The sequence below is a fragment of the Ylistrum balloti genome, unplaced genomic scaffold (assembly GCF_031769215.1).
Source record: "Ylistrum balloti isolate Yb309-2 unplaced genomic scaffold, AGI_CSIRO_Ybal_v1 Utg370504, whole genome shotgun sequence".
Taxonomy (NCBI): domain Eukaryota; kingdom Metazoa; phylum Mollusca; class Bivalvia; order Pectinida; family Pectinidae; genus Ylistrum; species Ylistrum balloti.
Window position 1 is genome coordinate 761,006 of NW_026782326.1, and position 21,622 is coordinate 782,627.

A 21,622-nucleotide genomic window follows, 5' to 3' on the forward strand; every position below is an offset into this window, starting at 1 on the left:
GACCATTTTGATCTTGAGATCGGTCCCGAAATTAAATGCACAAGGAATGACCTAGGGTAGTTTACACATTAAATCACAGACTGATCTATCATGTACTTCTCAATACATAGTTAAAACAAACTTAACCTTTCAAAATTTGATATAACTGCCTTGCTGTCATTTTGTTTTTTGGATTAGTCCTAAGGACTAAGGGAAGTTTACATTGGAAATTTTGAAGAAATAGAGATAACAAATAGGCAATTTATGTGGTTGTTTCTATGAAATAATGACAACTCTCATATTATATCCATGAAACTTTGACCTAGCAAGGTAGGAAACAAGTGCAATGAATTTGCAATATCCGTCATGTATATTTTGAAGATCAGCAATATCAAGAATTATTTGCATAGTGCCATCTTGCTGTAAACCCAAAGGCCATTTCCTATTTGCAGTGAAACAGCATTGGTGAGAGATGAAAGTGGAAAGGACTATTTTTGAATGTACAACATAAACACATAAACAAGGAAGACAAATGACAGCAAAGAATATCAGAACATTTCTTTGAAAATTTTATTGCCCAAAGATGTCGACTCACAATAATCTAATAATTAACTATGGTTTCAATAAATCATATAATTTGAAACAAACATTTTCAATTACAATCAACAAACATTCAACTTGTGTTCTCTTTTGTTCCATATTTCATCGATTGTCTTTAAAACAAAGAAAATTAAACATCTTTACAAAAATTTAACAGGATACTAACAAGAAAACTGATAGAGAAAGCAGGAACATAAGGCGAACATGTCCTAAACTTGAAAACTGACTTAAAGAAGGGGCCAACCAGGTACATGTTGTAAGGAAGCTAAATTACCAATGACTTCAGAATTTCAATGTTGGAGATGGTTTTTGTGTAGTTGTAGATTTTCCTTCAGCAAATCATTTATCTTAATATGAGCTCATTTCTTTGAAGTAATCAAATTTTTACAAAATGAGAAAATAAGTCACCTTGTTATTGTGCAAAAACTTGCGAATCATGAAATTTTCGGTTACTATGAAACACAATATTGTCACTATCAAGGTCATCTTTGCTCTTGAAGTTCAAATTGAAATGAAAATTTATCAAACTGATTTGTTATAGTTTATGATGAATGTATTGTTCAGATAATTTCTTTTTACTTTGGAACTTTAAAGCCAAATAAGGTCATCAAAAGATCATCTAGAAAACGAAATCTTAAACTGAACCTATAGTGAAAATTACCAAATTTAATTGTTTTATTTCCGGTGGATTAAAACAAAGTTGTTTACTTTTGAAGACTAGAAAATCCAGTGTGTTAGATGCCTTTGTACCCAACAGTTACCTATATCCATATATCATGCAGTGTATATGTAAATTACAAAACAAGAGAAACTTTGGGATGAACAATCCTCTATATGTAATTAAAGGTATAAATGCAATAGAATCCTACAGGACTTCATCATTGTAGACATTATCTTTTCTTTAATATTTTAATTATATGGAACTTAAAACACCAGTATACATTTTAAAAATATTTTCCATGCAACAAATTTATCAGGAAATCCAGAAATGCTCTGTTGTTTTTACAAATCATGTGGCTTATTCACTGTAATTTTCTGCATCAGTAAACTGTATTAGTTCAAATTCATATTAATTTTTAATTCAATAGAAAGAACAGGTAAGCATTTACTGGTTTTACTAAAATTACACTGTATTAATAACAGGTTTATAAAATTAATTAATTTCTTTCATTACTGTGTAATACTTGTTATATTTTTCTGTACCAGTTTCCCGGTTTTCTGAGAACAACTCAATTATAACTTGAAGAATATAGACCTTGTATAGGGTTTGTTTTTTGGGACACTGATATTTGATCAAGTTCTAAATTTAAGCTCTTCATGTTGGACTGGCCTGCATTTTGAAAACCTATTGAGTGTATGTCTATTGATATTAATGGAACCCATCAAAATTTTTTTAAGAAAAAGTGTGTTCCAAACTCGACCAATTAATTCACTTTACACAGAGGTATTATATATTGTTTTATCAACTCCTACACTTACCACATTCATATTTGAAATCAAAGAAGTAATTAATAAATGTGCATAGGTTTTGCCAATATGCATGTTTTGCAAACGAGCATGGAAGAATTTAAATTGGGCATTAAGAAATAACAGAATGAAGTAATACAAGTATTTTACTGTATTGTGTGATGCAGATTTCTTTACTTACTGACACATAGAATTAACAATGTATTAAGGAAGAGATTTAACAGGAACAAACAAGTTAGGTACTTGATTATGGAGTTTTACGGCATGTTATCAACAGTATATAATGGATCATAAAATATCAAAGACAGTTGTTTGAATAAATTATATAACAGACACCTCAATCATAACGTACAAAAATATGTTTTACAGAGAATGATAACAGACATATCCCCTTTATAATGTCTTTGATATTCCATGATCTATATTTCATTGAAAAATAAAAATAAATAAAATTAATGGTATGAATATAACACATTGGAAGATTTGGGATCGATGAAACAATTTATCAGCACTGTTTTTGACGTTTTGCTTCAGGCTCCACACAAGCATCTCCCTTATTCACAATTGAGATGGGTTGTACTATCTGTGATGCATTATAATTGTCAAGAACTTTGAATGTATTTTCCACAGGAGTAAGTGTTACATCGGATGGATACTCAATACATACTACTAGAGGATTGTTTTTTGGGTCTGTTTTCCCCTCAGATTCCTCGGAAACACAGTAGGAATACCCCTCTCCACCAAGCTGGAAGCTAAGATTTCCTCGCTGACTGTTATCTAGATTTGACAAAATGCTATCCTGGAGGGCTTTATTGACATCACTCTGACTATCTGATATAGTTGAATCCTCCACATTCTCCTGAAGAGACGATTCCTCACCTGTGCCCATCACAGCTCTGGGACTTTCTGCTTCGTTGTCAGGATCAGAGTCACCTGGTTTAGATTGATCAACTAATTCATCAGGTGCTGGATTAGAGTCTTGGTCCAGGTTACACTCAATGATGTAGCGCTGAATGTTACTATTAGTCTTTGGTGAGGCTTTATTTTGCCCATCCACCACAGTGTTAGACAAAAATGTTTGTGGTTTGTACTCGCGTTTGATGACAAGCAGCTGTTGGTGGAGAAGATCTCGGTGCTGTGTCTCCATATTCTTTAACAAAGTTTCTATATTACGGTCCAGTGGAACACTGACCTGCTCCAGTAATTCTTCCTCACGCTTTTGGTAGGACAGTACTTCCTTTCCCAGGGTCTCCACCTGTTAATATACATCCACATTAATTTATACATCAGCTTTGCTGTCAAACTACATACATATAAACATATCACTACTGACAACTTTACCATAATACAACAATGTCACTGTCTAACTATGTTTGTTTGAAACTACAAATAAATATTCAATCTAACCCAAGGTCAAGCAGCAAATATATATATATATGCTTGCTGTGTTATAGATATAATTCTGTATAGGTTGTTTTCGTGCGGAGGATATCTTCGCTATTTCGCAGTATATAAACACGATCCTGCTCGTATTCAATGGCCTTTTAAATTCAGATCACAAAATTTAAGATTTCTTGAAATATATAATTTGAAATCATGAAAATTTTGACCTGTAAAAATGAACAGCTATACATTATCGTTGCCTATGAACCCAAGAAATGTTTTTTTATTTTCTACCATTTGAGTTATAATGCAGGAAAATTCTCATAAGTTCAGGAAGTAATGAGCAACTGGACAGATCCAAACACTACTAGATTATACCCAGTTATCATTAACAGTGTAGAAATGATAACAATAAACAAAGTTGTGGTCAAAAGGAAAATGTTTTGATCGGCAGTATGATACAGTTACAAGACTTCCTCTCACCTGTGACTTCAGGGAAAGAATTTCTGTTCTCAGTATACGTTCTGTCTCGTCCTTTTCAGCCTCCAGCTGTTGGTATTTTTGCTGTAGCTCCTCCAATTTGTTGGCTGCATTTTGGTGGTTCGACTGCTCCTTTTCCTCAACCATCCTCACATCCTACAAATATGATACTGACAAAGTGTTGAATCTTTTACAACCTGTTAGATCATCCCCACATCCTACAAATATGATACTGACAAAGTGTTGAATCTTTTACAACCTGTTAGATCATCCCCACATCCTACAATATGATACTGACAAAGTGTTGAATCTTTTACAACCTGTTAGATCATCCCCACATCCTACAAATATGATACTGACAAAGTGTTGAATCTTTTACAACCTGTTAGATCATCCCCACATCCTACAATTATAATATCTACAAACTGTTGAATCATTTACAACCTGTTAGATCATCCCCACATCCTACAATTATGATATCTACAAACTGTTGAATCTTTTACAACCTGTTATATCATCCTCACATCCTACAATCATGATATTGATAAAGCTCATCCTGCAATCATAGTACTCTTAAATATTTAACAGAAACAAGATGTTTCAACGATTATCCCTAAAATATTAGATAAACCATACAACCAGCACCACAGTAATTATTGGTAAACAATTGCTTTCGTAACTGCACAAAATGAAATGATGGGATCAAACAAAGATAACAACCTGTAGAGTATTTCTGACAATATACAGACTTCTTTTATCTTTGTTATGTAGTAAAGTTACATGAATAAGTCACTGTACTAAACTGTAATAATGAAAGAACATCAATTCCGAAAGTTTCTGTGAAACATGTGATTTGAGAAAATTCTCAAAAAAAAAGCCCTGACAATTTTTTCTTGTTTCATAAACCCCAAAATTCAATGTTTGTTGATATACATTTTCCAATCTTTTACATAAATATGAACATTGAGTTGGTAAAAACATTGATATATCCTTGACATTTCACTTCCTATTTTACCTCACTAGTGATGATCTGGGTAGTGTATGTATTGCTATTGTTTTCTACTGGTTCCTCCTGTATAATCATGATGTGATGTGTTTGGCCATCAGAAGTGTCCACTGTCTCGTTGGCAGCCACAGAGACATGGACGGAACCCTCAGGGACCTTACCATTGGATACAGTCACTTGGTGGGGCTGGCTCATCAAACCTACACAGCAAAAATATATTCAACTTTCTGTCTTGAAGTTGTTATTTAAATCATATCTAAAACATGTTCAATCAATAAATAACAAAAACTATTATCTCTTGTGTGTACAAAGGAAGTATAGAAGTAAAACCTACCAGGTTCCAGATATTATCTCTTGTGTGTACAAAGGAAGTATAGAGGTAAAACCTACCAGGTTCCAGATATTATCTCTTGTGTGTACAAAGGAAGTATAGAAGTAAAACCTACCAGGTTCCAGATATTATCTCTTGTGTGTACAAAGGAAGTATAGAGGTAAAACCTACCAGGTTTCTGATATTATCTCTTGTGTGTACAAAGGAAGTATAGAGGTAAAACCTACCAGGTTCCTGATATTATCTCTTGTGTGTACAAAGGAAGTATAGAAGTAAAACCTACCAGGTTCCTGATATTATCTCTTGTGTGTACAAAGGAAGTATAGAGGTAAAACCTACCAGGTTTCTGATATTATCTCTTGTGTGTACAAAGGAAGTATAGAGGTAAAACCTACCAGGTTCCTGATATTACCTCTTGTGTGTACAAAGGAAGTATAGAGGTAAAACCTACCAGGCTCCTGAGCTAGACTAGATGAATTAATGACCTTCATGAGAGATAGATAGAGGTAAAATCTACCTGGTTTCTGAGCTAGACTAGATGACATTACAGTCTCGGTGGGAGCTGGGTATATGGTATGGAGGTAAACCTGAGGTAGACTTGATGACATAACAGCCTCGGTGGGAGCTGGGTGTATGGTATAGAGATAAACCTGAGGTAGACTAGATGACATAACAGCCTCGGTGGGAGCTGGGTGTATGGTATAGAGATAAACCTGAGGTAGACTAGATGACATAACAGCCTCGGTGGGAGCTGGGTGTATGTTATAGAGATAAACCTGAGGTAGACTAGATGACATAACAGCCTCAGTGAGAGCTGGGTGTATGGTATAGAGATAAACCTGAGGTAGACTAGATGACATAACAGCCTTGGTGGGGGCTGGGTGTATGGTATAGTGATAAACCTGAGCTAGACTAGATGACATAACAGCCTTGGTGGGGGCTGGGTGTATGGTATAGAGATAAACCTGAGGTAGACTAGATGACATAACAGTCTCGGTGGGGGCTGGGTGTATGGTATAGAGATAAACCTGAGGTAGACTAGATGACATAACAGCCTTGGTGGGGGCTGGGTGTATGGTATAGAGATAAACCTGAGGTAGACTAGATGACATAACAGTCTCGGTGGGAGCTGGGTGTATGGTATAGAGATAAACCTGAGGTAGACTAGATGACATAACAGCCTCAGTGGGAGCTGGGTGTATGGTAAAGAGATAAACCTGAGGCAGACTAGATGACATAACAGCCTCGATGGGAGCTGGGTGTATGGTATGGAGGTAAACCTACCTGGTTCCTGAGCTAGACTAGATGACATAACAGCCTCGGTAAGAGCTGGGTGTATAGATATGCCACCCTGGTCAATAGTTGCTGTACTATCACAATATCCAGAACTAGGATTGTTCACCTCCTGGAATAAAGACACAAAGAACTCCTGAAACTAAATGATCTAATTTAGAGCAGTCCATACAGCTATTCCTTCAGAGAAACTTTGATATGAAAATTTACAACAGGTTCAAACTTAGTAATTAGGCATAAGCAGGATCCACTTATTTAGCTTTTTCATCGGAGTTTGTAAACTCTCCAAATTTTTAGGTAAATGTCATTTGTTATTTGACTTCTGAAGTAAATAAATTTCCAAGTGAACAGTAAGCCCTTGGTATAAGAGTAGACGAAATTTCAGTATGTGATGTCTTTCCATCACAACATATACCTTTTATATTTTATATTTAATATTTCGTTAATCGCCCTGCATACCTTTGGTATCCAAGCTCAAGTGAAGCGCCTCACTGAAGAAACCACTTACCTGATACTGACGTTATTTATTTATTTAATCTACAACATATACCTGTTATATCTATAGTCCAAACACACCTGTTTCTCCTGTACTTCATATATATCTCTGCTACTTGTATTCATTTGTAGCTATTGCTGCAATAGATATATACCTCTCAGCTAGAGAGATTTTATATGATAGGTTACACTAGTAAGCCAGAAATCACTGGTTTGATCTCTAATGGAATCAATAATGACCACTGTTACATAAGTGTCCATGTGGGGACTCCAGAACAATACAAAACATCACTTTCACAAGCATCACTATAATACTTGGAAACATGAGGATGACTTCTTTTTTTCTAGAAGGGGAGTATTATAATAATTAGAAATATTAACTGCAATATATTGCTCAGCTAGAGAAATATTCTCTTCAACTCACTTTGTTAAGTGCGAGGCTGGTAAGCAAAGGGTTCTGGGTTTGATCCATTGCTTAGGCACTAAAATATGTAAACAGCCTCTGTTACACATACTTGTTTAACCTGCATGTCATATACATACCTGAGCTACCTGTATCTGAAATGTTGTTTGTGGATTTCGAAAGTGGGTTTTGTAGTGTTTGATGGCCTCATCTCTCCTGTTGAACCCATTTCTACACCTATAGCAATGCCAGTGTGCTCCCTTAAACTTCTTTTCTCCTTTGATCACACCAACAATGTCACAGTGATCACAACATCGCAGAATCTTAAGACCTATCAAAAAAATTCCCCCTTGTACTTTTGAACTTTCTGTCAATTAATTCAGTAGTTCATGTTTACAAGTATTAATAATAATGATATAAGGCAATATGAGTAACATCTTTAATACCAAACAATTACATGGATACATAACGTTGGATATAAGAAAATATTGAAGAAAAAAGTCATAAGTATCTGATTTGATTATTTTCTTGATTTACAAGGAAATCAACTTTCTTTCTGAATAATTTTGGCAACTTTTCATTATCAGTGTGATTTGAAATATATTTACCAGCGAAGTCTATGCCTTTGTCAACATGTTTAACTCTGTAATGGGCTTTTAGTATCACAGGATCTTGGTAAATGTCAGATTTGACACAAAATGGACAATGCATATGAGCACTTTTGTTAGAACACATCTGGTCATAGCAGGGAGCAGGGTTGTAGTTGTTCTCTGTTCCTTTGATTCGGACACTTGGATGAGTCTGCAAAAAAAAAAATAAAGAAATTACTGATTAAATCAAATGAATTAAAATGTTTCAATTGAGTTTGATCACTAGTGCTTGAGTTATGAGGTCAGAAAAACCCCTTTTCTCCATACTTGTTATCTCATCGTGCCTACTGTATGGCTAAGAGCAATTTAGTTCTTACATGTACACTTTGTATTGGGACAGAAAGACAAATGTGGCTCTCCAGAGGCTCGACACTTTTGTCTTTATTAACCCTAGTCAAAATACAGTCAGTATTTTAAGACGCAGATCATGTATTCTCTATATAACCTTCATAACAAACTGAATACACTGTGAGAGAACAGGTTCTTTACTTCTTACATTGGTATTACTGATACAGCAGGACCATCTTGTTTTATATCTGTCGTATGTTTTTGGTAGGGTGTAGCTTTTCTTCAGCGTATGCTTCCTGTTGGTTAGCTGCTACAAACCAATACCTGTTTGTTTACAAGGCCATGTCAAACGTGTAGGGCGTTTGTTGGTTAGTTGTACCTTATGGGACAGGAAACGGAATTGAACACGGGAAATTCAGTTTATCGCTTACTTTGTTTACTATATACGATTTGGCCAATCGTAGAGTAGCACTCATTAAGGGGGTATAAAAGAGTGGGTTGCTGTGGGATTTAGTGTTTTGAAAGGGTTGGCTAACCGATTCACTTCTGTAGGTGAGGATACGACTGTAGTGGTGCTCTTAACAGTACACAGTGTTGTGATATCGGCTCACATAGTGTGCTATAGCAAGCATAGGATGTGCATTACCAGGGGATAGTCAGGGGCTAAGGGCTTAGACATCCATAGGAAACCTGTATACAATGCAGGGTTTTCCATAAGAGCCGGCTGTCTACACCAATCCAGTTCCGTAATAATGTTCCATATACGACTACACGTACACGACAGGCCACCCCCCACCTCGCCGCGTTGCGGCTCGGGTCAGCTTGCTTCACCAGCCTCTACTATCACTACACAGCCTACTACTAGCAAAATTATGGAAACCCTGCAATGGTTAGCTGTAGACCTATAGGGACCGAGGAGCATGTTGTCTGCTGGTACTAATGTTAGGTAGCATAAGGTTACACACATTTACATTGGGATACTGTACTAGTTGAGTTACTCAGTGTTAGCTGTCAAAAGTCGGCACTAATGTTATGATCCCATAATGTTGGACCTGTATATAATCATAATGTTATCTTATTAAATAGTTGTTTGTATATATTGGAATACCTTGTTGAGTTATTGGATATATCAGTGCTTAAGCTACATCCTAGTGGTTGAACCTAGAATTTAAGGGCTTGTAACCTTGAAGGAGAGATCCAGAGGGGACTGTTGTGACAGGCGGAGCCTATCGTACCGAGGACGAAAAGCTATATGATCATGATTGGGAATTAATAGGAGTTCTGACTGGCTGCTGTCCTCTCTGGGCCTGCTGTGCGCACACACGGTATGTCTATGTCCGGTGCACGCCTGTTGGAGATGTACTGGGACGTGTGACAACCCCCCCTCCCAACCTTTTCAATACACTATCATTCTACAGTATAAATACTCCATAATGTAAATACCTACTTATTTCAATTACCAGTAAAACATGGATGTAGAGAGATGATTATCATACTCTTACAAGAAAAACAGTTTAATGTTGAAGTGAATAACTGACCATTCATCCATGTTTTTGCAGATCTGGCAGGACGTGTAAAACGCTATGTATAATTCTTATAAAATGTCTGAAGTGATCATGTGTGAAACCGAGGCAAGTCATAACGGAATACTTTATTTCGAATGATAATCCCAACCTAGCTGGAAACAGTTTTCAATAAATAAACGAAAGAACGCTTGCAAAAAGAAAACAACTGTCGTGTGCTAGCATCAATCTCCTTATATGCACTTTATAATGCGCCGACATTTTGGTACGAACACCGAGTTAACTTAAATGCGTTGTAAATACACTCACCACAAACGTATTCATCTTCACAAGATGCAATGAGACATACAATTGCTTTATACAAAAGATTTTGACTGGTTTACACTGAAGTAAGTTGCATTTTGTTATTCCCTCGGTTCCTCCTTGTGTTCACGTCATTGAAATTTGCCTACATAAAAGCCTTACATGTACGTCACTTCCGTTCTTTACAGCGTTATAGAAAGGTTACGAGGTAGGACAGCAGAAGACACAGTGTCACTTTTACGTGTAAATATTTTTATTTTGGGAATATTGATTTTAAGCATGTCTAGTTTTAATCCAAACTAAGTGTACTTGATGTGTCTTAAATTTGAGTTAAGGTGATTGGTAGCAAATACTATGATAGAGTTGTTCCCCTTGTTATGTTTGGTCTGATCACTGGCACGCGATTATTTCTGGTCTGAGAGAGTAGATGTGTACGTAATATAGTTAACAAAATATATTCCGCGTAGATAAGAAGCAAGTGCCTGTAGTCCGGTGTTGCACGAAATATTAAAGTTAGCATCAAAAACCGATATGTACACGTAAGTATTAATTAGTTCAGTTACATGTACACCATTAACACGGATATATTTGATGTCCATGCGGTTATCCATGAACAGCACAAAGAAGTGAGATACATTTCTTTTAAAATGTTTAGGAACAGGGAAACATATTAATATTGTTGCATCAGAAGTATTTTTTTACAATGAATAAATTATGTGAGAGGAAAGCTCGTTATGTATATATGTGTAAAAGGAGGGAGGGGAGGGGGGGTCAACAGTTACCCGGTCCCGTCTCGTCCTGTATCACCGTCAACCCAGGTTCGATGGGTACAGCTTGTATTTTGTTTTCGAAGGAGGACAAACACTGCTAATTTAAATGTAACAATTTATTTAACAGCAAACATTAATTAACAGGAATTATCAACAACGGCATAGGTCTATACCGACACAGAGACCCCCATCTTACACCGAACACATAAACTTATCTATCTCTATACAAAATTACATTCCACCCAGATATAGCTTCCCACCCGATAAAATAATGAATTACGCTACCATCGCCCCGACCTACCTCAGAGGTTTTCACCCTGTGGAAGTTAATCCAACGCTCTGCACCCAAATTATTAGACATACTGCATCTTATACCCTAAAATGACAATACGAGACAGTTTGAACCAATCACAACACATCACCAGAGACAGAACACCCCTGACACGGACGAAAATGCAAGGAAAACAAGACAGGAGAACTTGCATGTGATATACATAGACCTGCGACAAAACGGGTTACAGGTGACAGGACACAACAATGGAGAGGTCACGGGTACACAGGGTACAAACACTACAGTAGACCTGACACCTGTATAAAGCTGACTAAAATTGAAGCATTGACAGCTTTATATCATATAAAATTACACAAGATATAATGTCCCCCGCTACATATGTATATGGTCAATGAAGTCATGAAGACAGTACAGACAAGTGAATTGTCAAATTTTCGAGGCCATCTTCCCCTTCATCAGGACAAAAATATTACATAAATTACATCACATACTTAAAACATAACACAGATACAAAGTTATAAACAAAAATCGAGAACAGATTTATGAATTTAGGTGTAGTGATAATCCCTTCAGCTGATGGATGCCGAAGGCCTTTTATAAGGACAAAAAACATCTTAAGTTGTGGTATGAAAGATGGTGATTTAGATATAAAAAAAAGTTTTATATAAATCTTGAAAGTTTGTGCACTGGAGCCTTTTAGTGTATATGTGAAAAAAATTGTATGATTAAGATAAAGAAAATTTATTGTAAAAATCAATGTATGTATAAATGTATTTTTGATAAAAAAAACGGTTAAATGCACAAATTAGAAAAAACACAAAACAAAACAAAAATAAAAAATATCATGTAAATAAACCCAGATTCATCAATTCGCCCACAGAAAACTTGCCCCTGCAAGCCAGATTTTCTACTTGCAGAGTAGATTTAATGATCGGTGCCAATTTTAAATAGCAACAATATATTTTATATATCAGGAGATAACCCATGAATAATCCAGTTGTTGCTCGTTACATAAGGAAATAAGTTTCTGAAGAAGGTTATTCCAAGCTTAGAATCTTTGTAAACGTGTATATGCTCTAGTGTTAATGAAATGGCAGGTCTTGGGTAACAGACAACAGAGATTGGGATTAAGTTATAGCTAGTACTTTGGTAAGTAAACTTTGTACAATATCCCTGTCTGGTCAGATTATCTGATTTAGTCACGATGTACTCAGATTAGCTGTTATATAGTGGCTATGGTCATTAACATAAAGTTATTATTATATTAACATTTATTGAATTACAATCTGCAAGTTTGCATTTGCAGTCTTGTTATATTTTTTACATGGGGTGTGAAATTATTTGCTGAAAGTATTTTGACTGTAGGTTTCTCCATTTGATTAATTTTTAAAAATACAGTAAAATGTGTTGTAGGCTAATTCTGCACCTAATAGTATAAGGTTACAGTTTTGAGATTTTAACTTAGAAAGTGTAACATTTTTATCATAAACCTTACCTAAAAGCTTATGGAAAATCTAAGAGCATTATACTGGAGACATTATAGACCATTGATAAAAAAAATCTCAGTTATTTAATTTTCTTGTCATTCAACCTACAGTAAATGTAGAGATCAGAAATGTCTCACAGTTACATCAACAGTCTGTGTTTGATTCTTGCTTTTAAAGCATGCATATCTGTATATACTGTTTTGTTTAAACTAAACTAGCAGAGATGCTTTCATGATAAAAATGCTTGTTTCAAATGTTGGTGCTATTGAATACGTCTGGAATATGAAGATTTTCTTTCAGCATGGATATAACACATCAACGATGGATGGAAAAGTCCTTCGAGTATGCAGAAGATGCTCTGAGCAGTAAGGAAGTGCCAGTAGGCTGTATCCTGGTTTACCAAGGAGAGGAAGTCATAGGTGTCGGTAGGAATGAAGTGAATGAGACAAAGAATGCTGCAAGGCATGCAGAAATTGTTGCCATTGACCAGGTATTGTCCTGGTGTGTCTTGCATCAGATGAATCCAGAGGAGGTGTTCGGTCAGACTGTCCTGTATGTGACGGTGGAGCCGTGTGTGATGTGTGCAGGGGCTCTAAGACAAGTTGGTATCCCTCTGGTGGTATATGGGTGTGCCAACGACAGGTTTGGAGGGTGTGGCTCAGTTCTGTCTGTTAATATGGATGAATTGCCTGCCCTTGGTCCAAGCTTTCAGTGCATTAGTGGAGTGATGGGAGACAAAGCTGTTGCAATGCTTAAGGACTTCTACAGATTGGAAAATACTAATGCACCTGATGGCAAACGGAAGATAAAAGGCACAGATTAAGTGGGAAGAAAACCACTATTAACTTTTTTTTTCTTCATAAGCAGATTTTTAAAAAATTTGGAAAACACCTTGGAGTAATAAACCATAAAAAATGCACAGCCTGCATTAAATTAATTACATTACTTTGTAGATTGTGATTGTCTGGAACTCAGGAAAACATTAGCAAAACCAAATGATGTGAACAAAAGGGGAGATAACTTGTCCTACTGAGGAAAAATCAACATCTGTAAGTGTATTGACTAATAAGAATTAGGAATTAAATTGTCTTTGTAGGTAATGTAGGTTTTGGAATACACCATTCATAACCACTGCTTAATGTATTTGGAAGTCTCAGTCTCACTTCGATTCATTCGAGTAAAGAAAAAATTGATCAAGATAAAGAATTGAGGTAATTGTGGTCATTATTTGTGAGTTCTCTTCACTCTCTCCTTTTCAGGTTTAATATGGTCACCATGGTTCTGGATTTAAGTGATATATTAACTTCAGATTATCATGATGCAAGCTGAAGTACTGTTCTGCTAAGTGATGGATCGTTGATAAATCTCTAAGGACTATTCCTTCTCACTGAGGGAAACTGTTTGTCAATCTCATGTAAACTTTGAAGTTTGGAGTCTTTGAAAAACTATTTGAAGTGAAACATGTCAACTATGAAAACATTTCAAAGAAAACTTTTGAAAATATGGAGACACGGACATTTCCTAAATATGAATAGGTCAGCATTGTGTTTGACTTCAAGGCAAAATGTGACTATTGTCAACGCACTGGTCAGTTCTCATTGTGATTTAACGGTAAGAGGCTACTGTTCTGAAAACAAGAGACCTAAACTGGTAATCCTCGGGTCAGGATGGGGCAGTTATTCTGTCATAAAGTCCATTGACAAGAAGAAGTTTGATGTCATAGTGGTGAGTCCACGTAACCACTTCCTGTTCACACCACTCCTGGCAAGTACCACAGTCGGGACATTGGAGTTCAGGTACAAAATTTAACAAAAAAAATTTAAGAAAAGCACTCAAACTCTAATCTTTGAAAAGTGATGAAAATGTTAGTTGTCAAACTTGATAAATTTACATTGTAAATTCAATGCATTGAATTACTTCATTATTTTTAGTGTAATATGTTTGGTCCATTCTAATTGATTTCTTTGCATTTCACTAGATAATCTTGTAAATCTTTACTTGATTGTTTCTGTTTTCAAAGTATAATGTTGATTGTTGGACAGATGTTTGTATCAGATGCTGATAATTTATTGTGAGGAATTTTTCTTTTTCTCAGCCTTTAAAATTAAGAAATATTAGTGTGAAAATATAATGAATGCTGCATTTTCAGATCGATAATTGAACCGGTGAGAAATACAGGATTCCGCCAGACAGACCACTTTCATTTGTCATATGCCCAGAGTTTAGATATGAAGAATAAACAGATAACATGTGAGAGTGTTCTAGATCCTAGCCTCAAATACACTCTGGATTATGACAAGCTTGTGATAGGTGTTGGAGCACTCAGCAACACATTCAACATACCAGGAGTCAAGGAAAATTCCTTCTTCCTCAAGGTACATTTAGTAGTTTCAATAAGTAAATCATACATGTATTTTCCGCAATTAATGTTCTACTTGTGCGTATGTAGTGTCATCCTCGATACTCTACGGGAAATGATCACTTTCACTTCTGAAGGGATTGTTAGTGATTGTAATGCATGGAATTTCCAGAACAGTTTAGTGTATGTTTTAAAGATATATATGTAAGAGTTGTTTCCCTTGATAGTGTAATGTTCTATTACTACTGATCCTCAGATTTGTTTTGAGAATTAATGTAGTTCATTATAATTAACATGTTTTTAATTTTTTTCATTCATGACTAGTTTGTTTATCATTAGTATGGTCAATTCACATTGGTAAACAAATGTAAACATCATACCTGGGGATATGTATATAACATTTAACATAGGTCTCTGGTCAGACTGACAAATGATCATTTCTAGACCTACAATTATAGTCTGTGATGATGAAAATTATTATTGTAAGACATTTTCTCAGCTGTTAATTTATCTGCGTCTGCATAAATTACACAGGTAATTAATTATGTTTTGTTTTAGTTGCAGGACATAATAAGACCTTCACACAATGTCTGTGGTTTCATGATAAATATACTGCTATATAGCCAGATGTTAGGTTAGATAAATTAAACGATTGAATCTCTGTATCTATAATCAATTATTTTGTTTTCATGTACATACCTGTTTCGCAAATACATGTATCATATACACGTATGTCAAAAATCATAAGTGTGCAGGAGATTTATGTAGCTAAATGTCTGAAGGATATCTAGTGTAAATTTCCCAAACACATCAATTTACACATTTGCAGTAACTACGATTAGTCTATGTTATATATTTTTGCTAAATTTTTGTTTAATAATTATTGATAATACCGATATCTAAACTTATTGTTATGAATTTAGGAGGTAGCAGATGCCAGAAAGATACGGAACCGGATTCTGTCCAACTTTGAGTTGTCTTTACAACCTGGTATAAGCTATGAGGAGGCTAAGCGACTCTTACACTTTGTCATAGTTGGAGGTGGGCCAACAGGGGTGGAATTTGGAGCAGAGTTGTATGACTTTGTGGAACAGGTAACAAAGAACTGCTAGTTAAACACTGGCAATAGATTTGCCCCATTAATATTTTATAACAAGATTAGTGTTTTAAGGCAGTTATTTGTCTATCTGGCCAGCATCCTCTTTTCCCTCTAAATGGCTTTTTCTCAGTAACCAAAAGATTGTCATGATATTAGGCGAGTAGCATGTTGGGCTACCAAGACTGCTAAAATGGATACCCCTGAACCACTTCTTTGATTGCATGGATCAAATGTGTTAAAATATTTTGAACAGCTTCTTCTCAATAACCAAGATATCCTCGTTCATGATACTCATCTTTAAACTGCTTCTTCTTAATAACTAAAAGGGCCAGTTTTATAATGCATGCTGGGATAGATCCTTAGAGAGTTAGCATTTGTGTTAAAATGAAAGACCTTGACCAACATTCAATATCACGGACTGAGGTAAAATATTTTGCAAACATTGAACAACTTCTTCTCAATAACCAAAATACTAAGGGGCATGAATAAGCATGTTTAGATGAAGCCCTACCAAGTTTGTTCAAGTGAATGACCTTGACACACTTTCAGAGTCATTGGCATGAAATAGTTGAAATTTTTAAACAATATCTCCAGAACTAAAAGGCCCAGTGTAATGACATTTTGCTGATAATATGCTGGGGTGAAGGGCTTCCAAGTTATCAAAACAATTGTATCACTGTCCAGGTCAAAAGGGTCAAATGAATAAAAATCTTTAGAATACTTCTTTCTAATTGTATTATAGCATGCTTGGAGAATGGGCATTCAAGCTGTCAGAAGTTTACTTCAAATGTGAGAATCTTGAACTTGTACAACTTATCAGTTCAAGATTCTCAAATCCCAGGCCTATTGGGTCTGTTGTTTTTGATATAACTAACAAGAATATAATTAATAAGAGCTGAAGGGTATTTCAAGCATATAAATCTTATGCTATACTTCTTACACACAGATTTGGTAGTCTTAATCATACTGACACTAGAAAGTGTTTTCCTGAATAGCAGTTTGATTCCTCTGTATTTTAAGAGTAACGTCCCTTGTATTTTCATAATCATCTATCTTAAAAGGACATTACAGTAAAAGCATTGCCAGTGAAAATAATGTCCAGCTTGACACTATTTGTTTGGGAAACCAAAATATGTTTTACCATGATGTTTTTTTAAGGTGATGTCTTTAACCTTGATAGGCAGTTTTCTTGAAGAACAGTCAAATTCAACTTTATTTGGAGGAGTTATTGCCCTTTGTTTCGCTAACATTTTGCACATGTCAGATCTCTTCCTCAGTATTTTACTGATCTCTTTTAAAATTGTATGTCATGATATGAAATTCTATTTTCCTGTACAGCTTTCAGATTTTACAGTTTTTGTGATAGTTATTGTCTTTTTTAATTCAGCATTTTAATTTTGGTAGGACGTGTCTAGACTGTACAAACAGAAGCAATATGAGGTCAGGGTCACACTCATTGAGTCCAACCAGATCCTTGGTGCCTTTGATGAACGTCTCAGGAAGTATGCTGAAAAGAAGATCAAAGAGCGGAACAGGTTTACCCTGCTTCAGTCATCTGTCACTGGTAAAAGTCACTAGATATTTTTTCTTTATCATCTGTCCGAGTTTTGAAATTCATATTTGAATAAAATATCATGATAGTTCAATGAAATTAATTGAGAAGAATAATGATATTGTATGTGAAATCAAAGGACATGTAATAGAATTATAAGTCCCTGGTGAATTGAAAAAGTCTAAGGAAGAGGAAATATCAAGATTGTATTGAAAATCACCAAAATATGACTGTATAACACGATGATAAAATTGTATGATTTACAGAAGTCAAGGCAGACAGAGTAATACTGAAGGACGGCAGTACACTTCCCTGTGGTCTAGTGGTCTGGAGTACTGGTGTGGCTCCAAGACAATTTGTACAGTCAATGGACGTCCCTAAAAATAAACAGGGACAGGTAGGTTACTAGACTGTATGTAGAGTCAATAGACGTCCCTAAAAATAAACAGGGACAGGAAGGTAACTAGACTGTATGTAGGGTCAACAGATGTCCCTAAAAATAAACAGGGACAGTAAGGTTACTATACTGTATGTAGGGTCAACAGATGTCCCTAAAAATAAACAGGGACAGGTAGGTTACTAGACTGTATATAGAGTCAGTGAACGTCCCTAAAAATAAACAGGGACAGGAAGGTAACTAGACTGTATGTAGGGTCAACAGATGTCCCTAAAAATAAACAGGGACAGGTAGGTAACTAGACTGTATGTAGGGTCATTAGATTTCCCTAAAAATAAACAGGGACAGGTAGGTTACTAGACTGTATGTAGAGTTAATAGACGTCCCTTAAAAAAACAGGGACAGGTAGGTAACTAGACTGTATGTAGGGTCAACAGATGTCCCTAAAAATAAACAGGGACAGGAAGGTAACTAGACTGTATGTAGAGTCAATAGACATCCCTAAAAATAAACAGTGACAGGTAGGTAACTAGACTGTATGTAGGGTCAACAGATTTCCCTAAAAATAAACAGGGACAGGTAGGTTACTAGACTGTATGTAGAGTTAATAGACGTCCCTTAAAAAAAACAGGGACAGGTAGGTAACTAGACTGTATGTAGGGTCAACAGATGTCCCTAAAAATAAACAGGGACAGGAAGGTAACTAGACTGTATGTAGGGTCAACAGATTTCCCTAAAAATAAACAGGGACAGGTAGGTTACTAGACTGTATGTAGAGTTAATAGACGTCCCTTAAAAAAAACAGGGACGGGTTGGTTCTTCGGTGTCACAGCTTTTCTATTGACTACTAATTAGAGTAAAACAGACCAAGTAGAAATTTTATATGATAGTATTTCAGTCTGTTATGAAGAGACACTTATGATTACATTCCCAAACTGCCAGTCATAGTTGATAATTAGTTATGTAGTTATGTTATGGAGCTGTACCATGTTTCTTTGTGTTTATGGAAGTACTTTTTTTTCATTTTATAAGATTCTGACAGATGAATACCTGAATGTATTGGGTGATTCTAGTGGGAGTGTGTTTGCCCTCGGTGACTGTGCTGATATAGAGACCATGCCCCTCCCTTGTACAGCCCAGGTAAGTTATCAAACATTTCATGCTTCTGCTATGAGATAATTATGACATAATCGTTTGACAAGTAAATTGTGAAATGTTAAGATTTTAGGGTCATTAATTAAAGTTCAAGACCATTGTTTCGATGGAAGATGTTCTACAGGTTTCTTTTACAGTTGATTCAAGTATAAAAGTTTTCAGTTCACAAATACCTCTGAAGATTATACATGTTAGAATTGTTTTTAGAAAACTCCGTAATTTCTCTACTGACTTTATTTTGATGGCATGACAACCTGTGAATGTGTTAAACTACACCCTGACTTTGGAAGTACGTGGTCATTTGTTAATTGTATAAAACTTCTCATATTGATATCAATATACCAGAGAGCATCAGGTGTCCTATACTTTTCTGCCTTCAAAATCAATTTTAGTGCAAAGATGCAGTCATTCTATTTAGTTGGTAGTTTTGGCAGTAACTAAGAACTGGACCAGGATGTGGTTTACTTACTAGGAAACAAGTGTGATACAAAGGATCCTTTTTAAATCTTCAGCATTAAGCTATAAAAATCAGACCCTTTCTTAACTTCAAAAATTTGAGAAATATTGGTTATTTTTTATCCAACATGTTTTTACCTGACCATGAATATAATTTGAATTATTCAAATACTTTATATAAGATTAGTGGGGTTATATGACTTTACTTAATTTCAAATGTAGGTTGCTGAGAGAGAAGGAAGGTACTTAGCAAATCAGCTAGCTAAATCTGATCCCAAATCTGAGCCATTCAAGTTCCAGAGTATGGGAATGCTGGCCTACATAGGTCGGTACCAAGGTCTCACAGATGTTCCACAGGTCAAAATGCAAGGTAGGAACTCCTACAATTTTCATACTTGTTTTTATGATCAGGATTTCATTTAGAGATGGAATTTTGTTTAGTCTTTAGAAAACTTGGCTACTTGCTATACAACTGAGAGATTCAATAAATGGCAGATGCTTTGTCAGCGTGAAGTTATTTTTTATATGTGTCTTGATTGAAAGAAAATATTCGATGTTTGAAATTGATGATAATATTTACAGTAATACTTCAAAAATATATGTTTTGTTATGATTTTAGGGTTTACCTCTTGGCTACTGTGGCGTTCAGCCTATCTCACTCGTCTGGGAAGCTGGAGACTAAGGATGCAAGTACCACTGGATTGGTTAAAGACAATTCTCTATGGACGTGATGTGTCACGTTTTGAATGAGTGTATATTAGAATGTCATCAAGACTATTCTGTACAAATGCTGTGTCTGGATATGATTTAGGACTGTATGAAGAATTATTAGATAATTATTGGTATCAGATAGAGGATGATCCTGTTTCTTCAAATTTTAATTTGAACAAACTTGAGTGATTGGAATTTCACTTTTTAAAATTTTTGCTTATTTCATCTACATTTGAATTTATTTCAAAAAATTGTTACTTTATGTAACATTGTAGGATTTTTTATTGTTTCAGTGATCGATATGTTGAGTGAGAGTAGTAGTAGTGTCATAATTGATCAAACGTGTACAGTAGATAGTCTTTTGGGCTGTGGTAATATTCTAATCTCCTTATAATTTATTGATACTGTGCATGATCTAGTTCGCTGATAAAAATTACTTGTCAATTACATGTGTTGTTGTAACTCCAGTTATCTCTCTGTAGGATGACTTTTTCTACAAAATTTTAAAAGCCATACTGTTCTTTGCTTAGATGACTATCCATTGTTGATCTTTTGATATTGTATATTTTTAGTCTTTGATACAGATATATTCTTATACATGTTACGGGTTCTGTCGGGAGTTTTTTGCTCTGCCATCATGCATATGAATTCCTTACAACTACATATTGACAAGACTAGATATATTTTGGTTACATACATACACCGGTGCAACAATTTCTGATCTTATACCAAATGTTTTAAAGTCCCCTACAGGTGGAAACGGGGAGTTTTAGTTATTCTCCCTGTCCGTCCCTGCATCTGTGAATGTAATATCAGCGCTCCAACAGCTCCATCAAACTTAACACACTTCTAAATTATCAAATTATCTTGGACAAATTTCACTATTTTCTGGAAATTTATAAAACATCACAATGAAATAGCTTGTTGGGGCAGGTAGGGGAAATGTATTGCTTCAGCAACACTTGATGAGCTTGTTTTTAACTAAAATCTATAAAAGCTACATGATTTTATTTACTGTGATATATATGCCTCATTTCCTTCAAATGAAGAATGTCTGGAACAAAGACATTCAATTAATTTGACTGGTAGTTTGCCTTTGACTGAAATTTGAAATGAAGAATTCTGTCGATAATAAAGAAATTT

At 35.3% G+C, this 21,622-nt stretch overlaps 3 protein-coding genes across 3 annotated transcripts; 2 read left to right on the forward strand and 1 right to left on the reverse strand.

Annotated features, from left to right (window-relative positions):
* Positions 1–560: 560 nt before the first annotated feature.
* Positions 561–10,311, reverse strand: LOC132555540 (uncharacterized). The gene is made up of 7 exons (XM_060219888.1): positions 10,208–10,311; positions 8,046–8,238; positions 7,578–7,768; positions 6,531–6,651; positions 4,925–5,115; positions 3,913–4,065; positions 561–3,301 (listed from the first exon to the last, which is right to left on the reverse strand). Exons 1-7 carry the CDS (start codon positions 10,220–10,222, stop codon positions 2,552–2,554), a joined length of 1,614 nt encoding a protein of 537 aa, XP_060075871.1. The 5' UTR covers positions 10,223–10,311; the 3' UTR covers positions 561–2,551.
* Positions 10,312–10,397: 86 nt separating this feature from the next.
* On the forward strand, positions 10,398–21,332 carry LOC132555532 (uncharacterized). The gene is made up of 10 exons (XM_060219879.1): positions 10,398–10,444; positions 13,704–13,799; positions 14,010–14,546; positions 14,900–15,125; positions 16,033–16,203; positions 17,613–17,772; positions 18,027–18,157; positions 19,190–19,297; positions 19,991–20,138; positions 20,388–21,332. The coding sequence occupies exons 3-10, from the start codon at positions 14,212–14,214 to the stop codon at positions 20,516–20,518; spliced, it is 1,410 nt and encodes a 469-aa protein (XP_060075862.1). The 5' UTR covers positions 10,398–10,444; positions 13,704–13,799; positions 14,010–14,211; the 3' UTR covers positions 20,519–21,332.
* LOC132555533 (tRNA-specific adenosine deaminase 2-like) lies at positions 10,653–13,642 on the forward strand. Its single transcript, XM_060219880.1, has 2 exons — positions 10,653–10,740; positions 13,051–13,642. Exons 1-2 carry the CDS (start codon positions 10,733–10,735, stop codon positions 13,571–13,573), a joined length of 531 nt encoding a protein of 176 aa, XP_060075863.1. The 5' UTR covers positions 10,653–10,732; the 3' UTR covers positions 13,574–13,642.
* Positions 21,333–21,622: the final 290 nt, after the last annotated feature.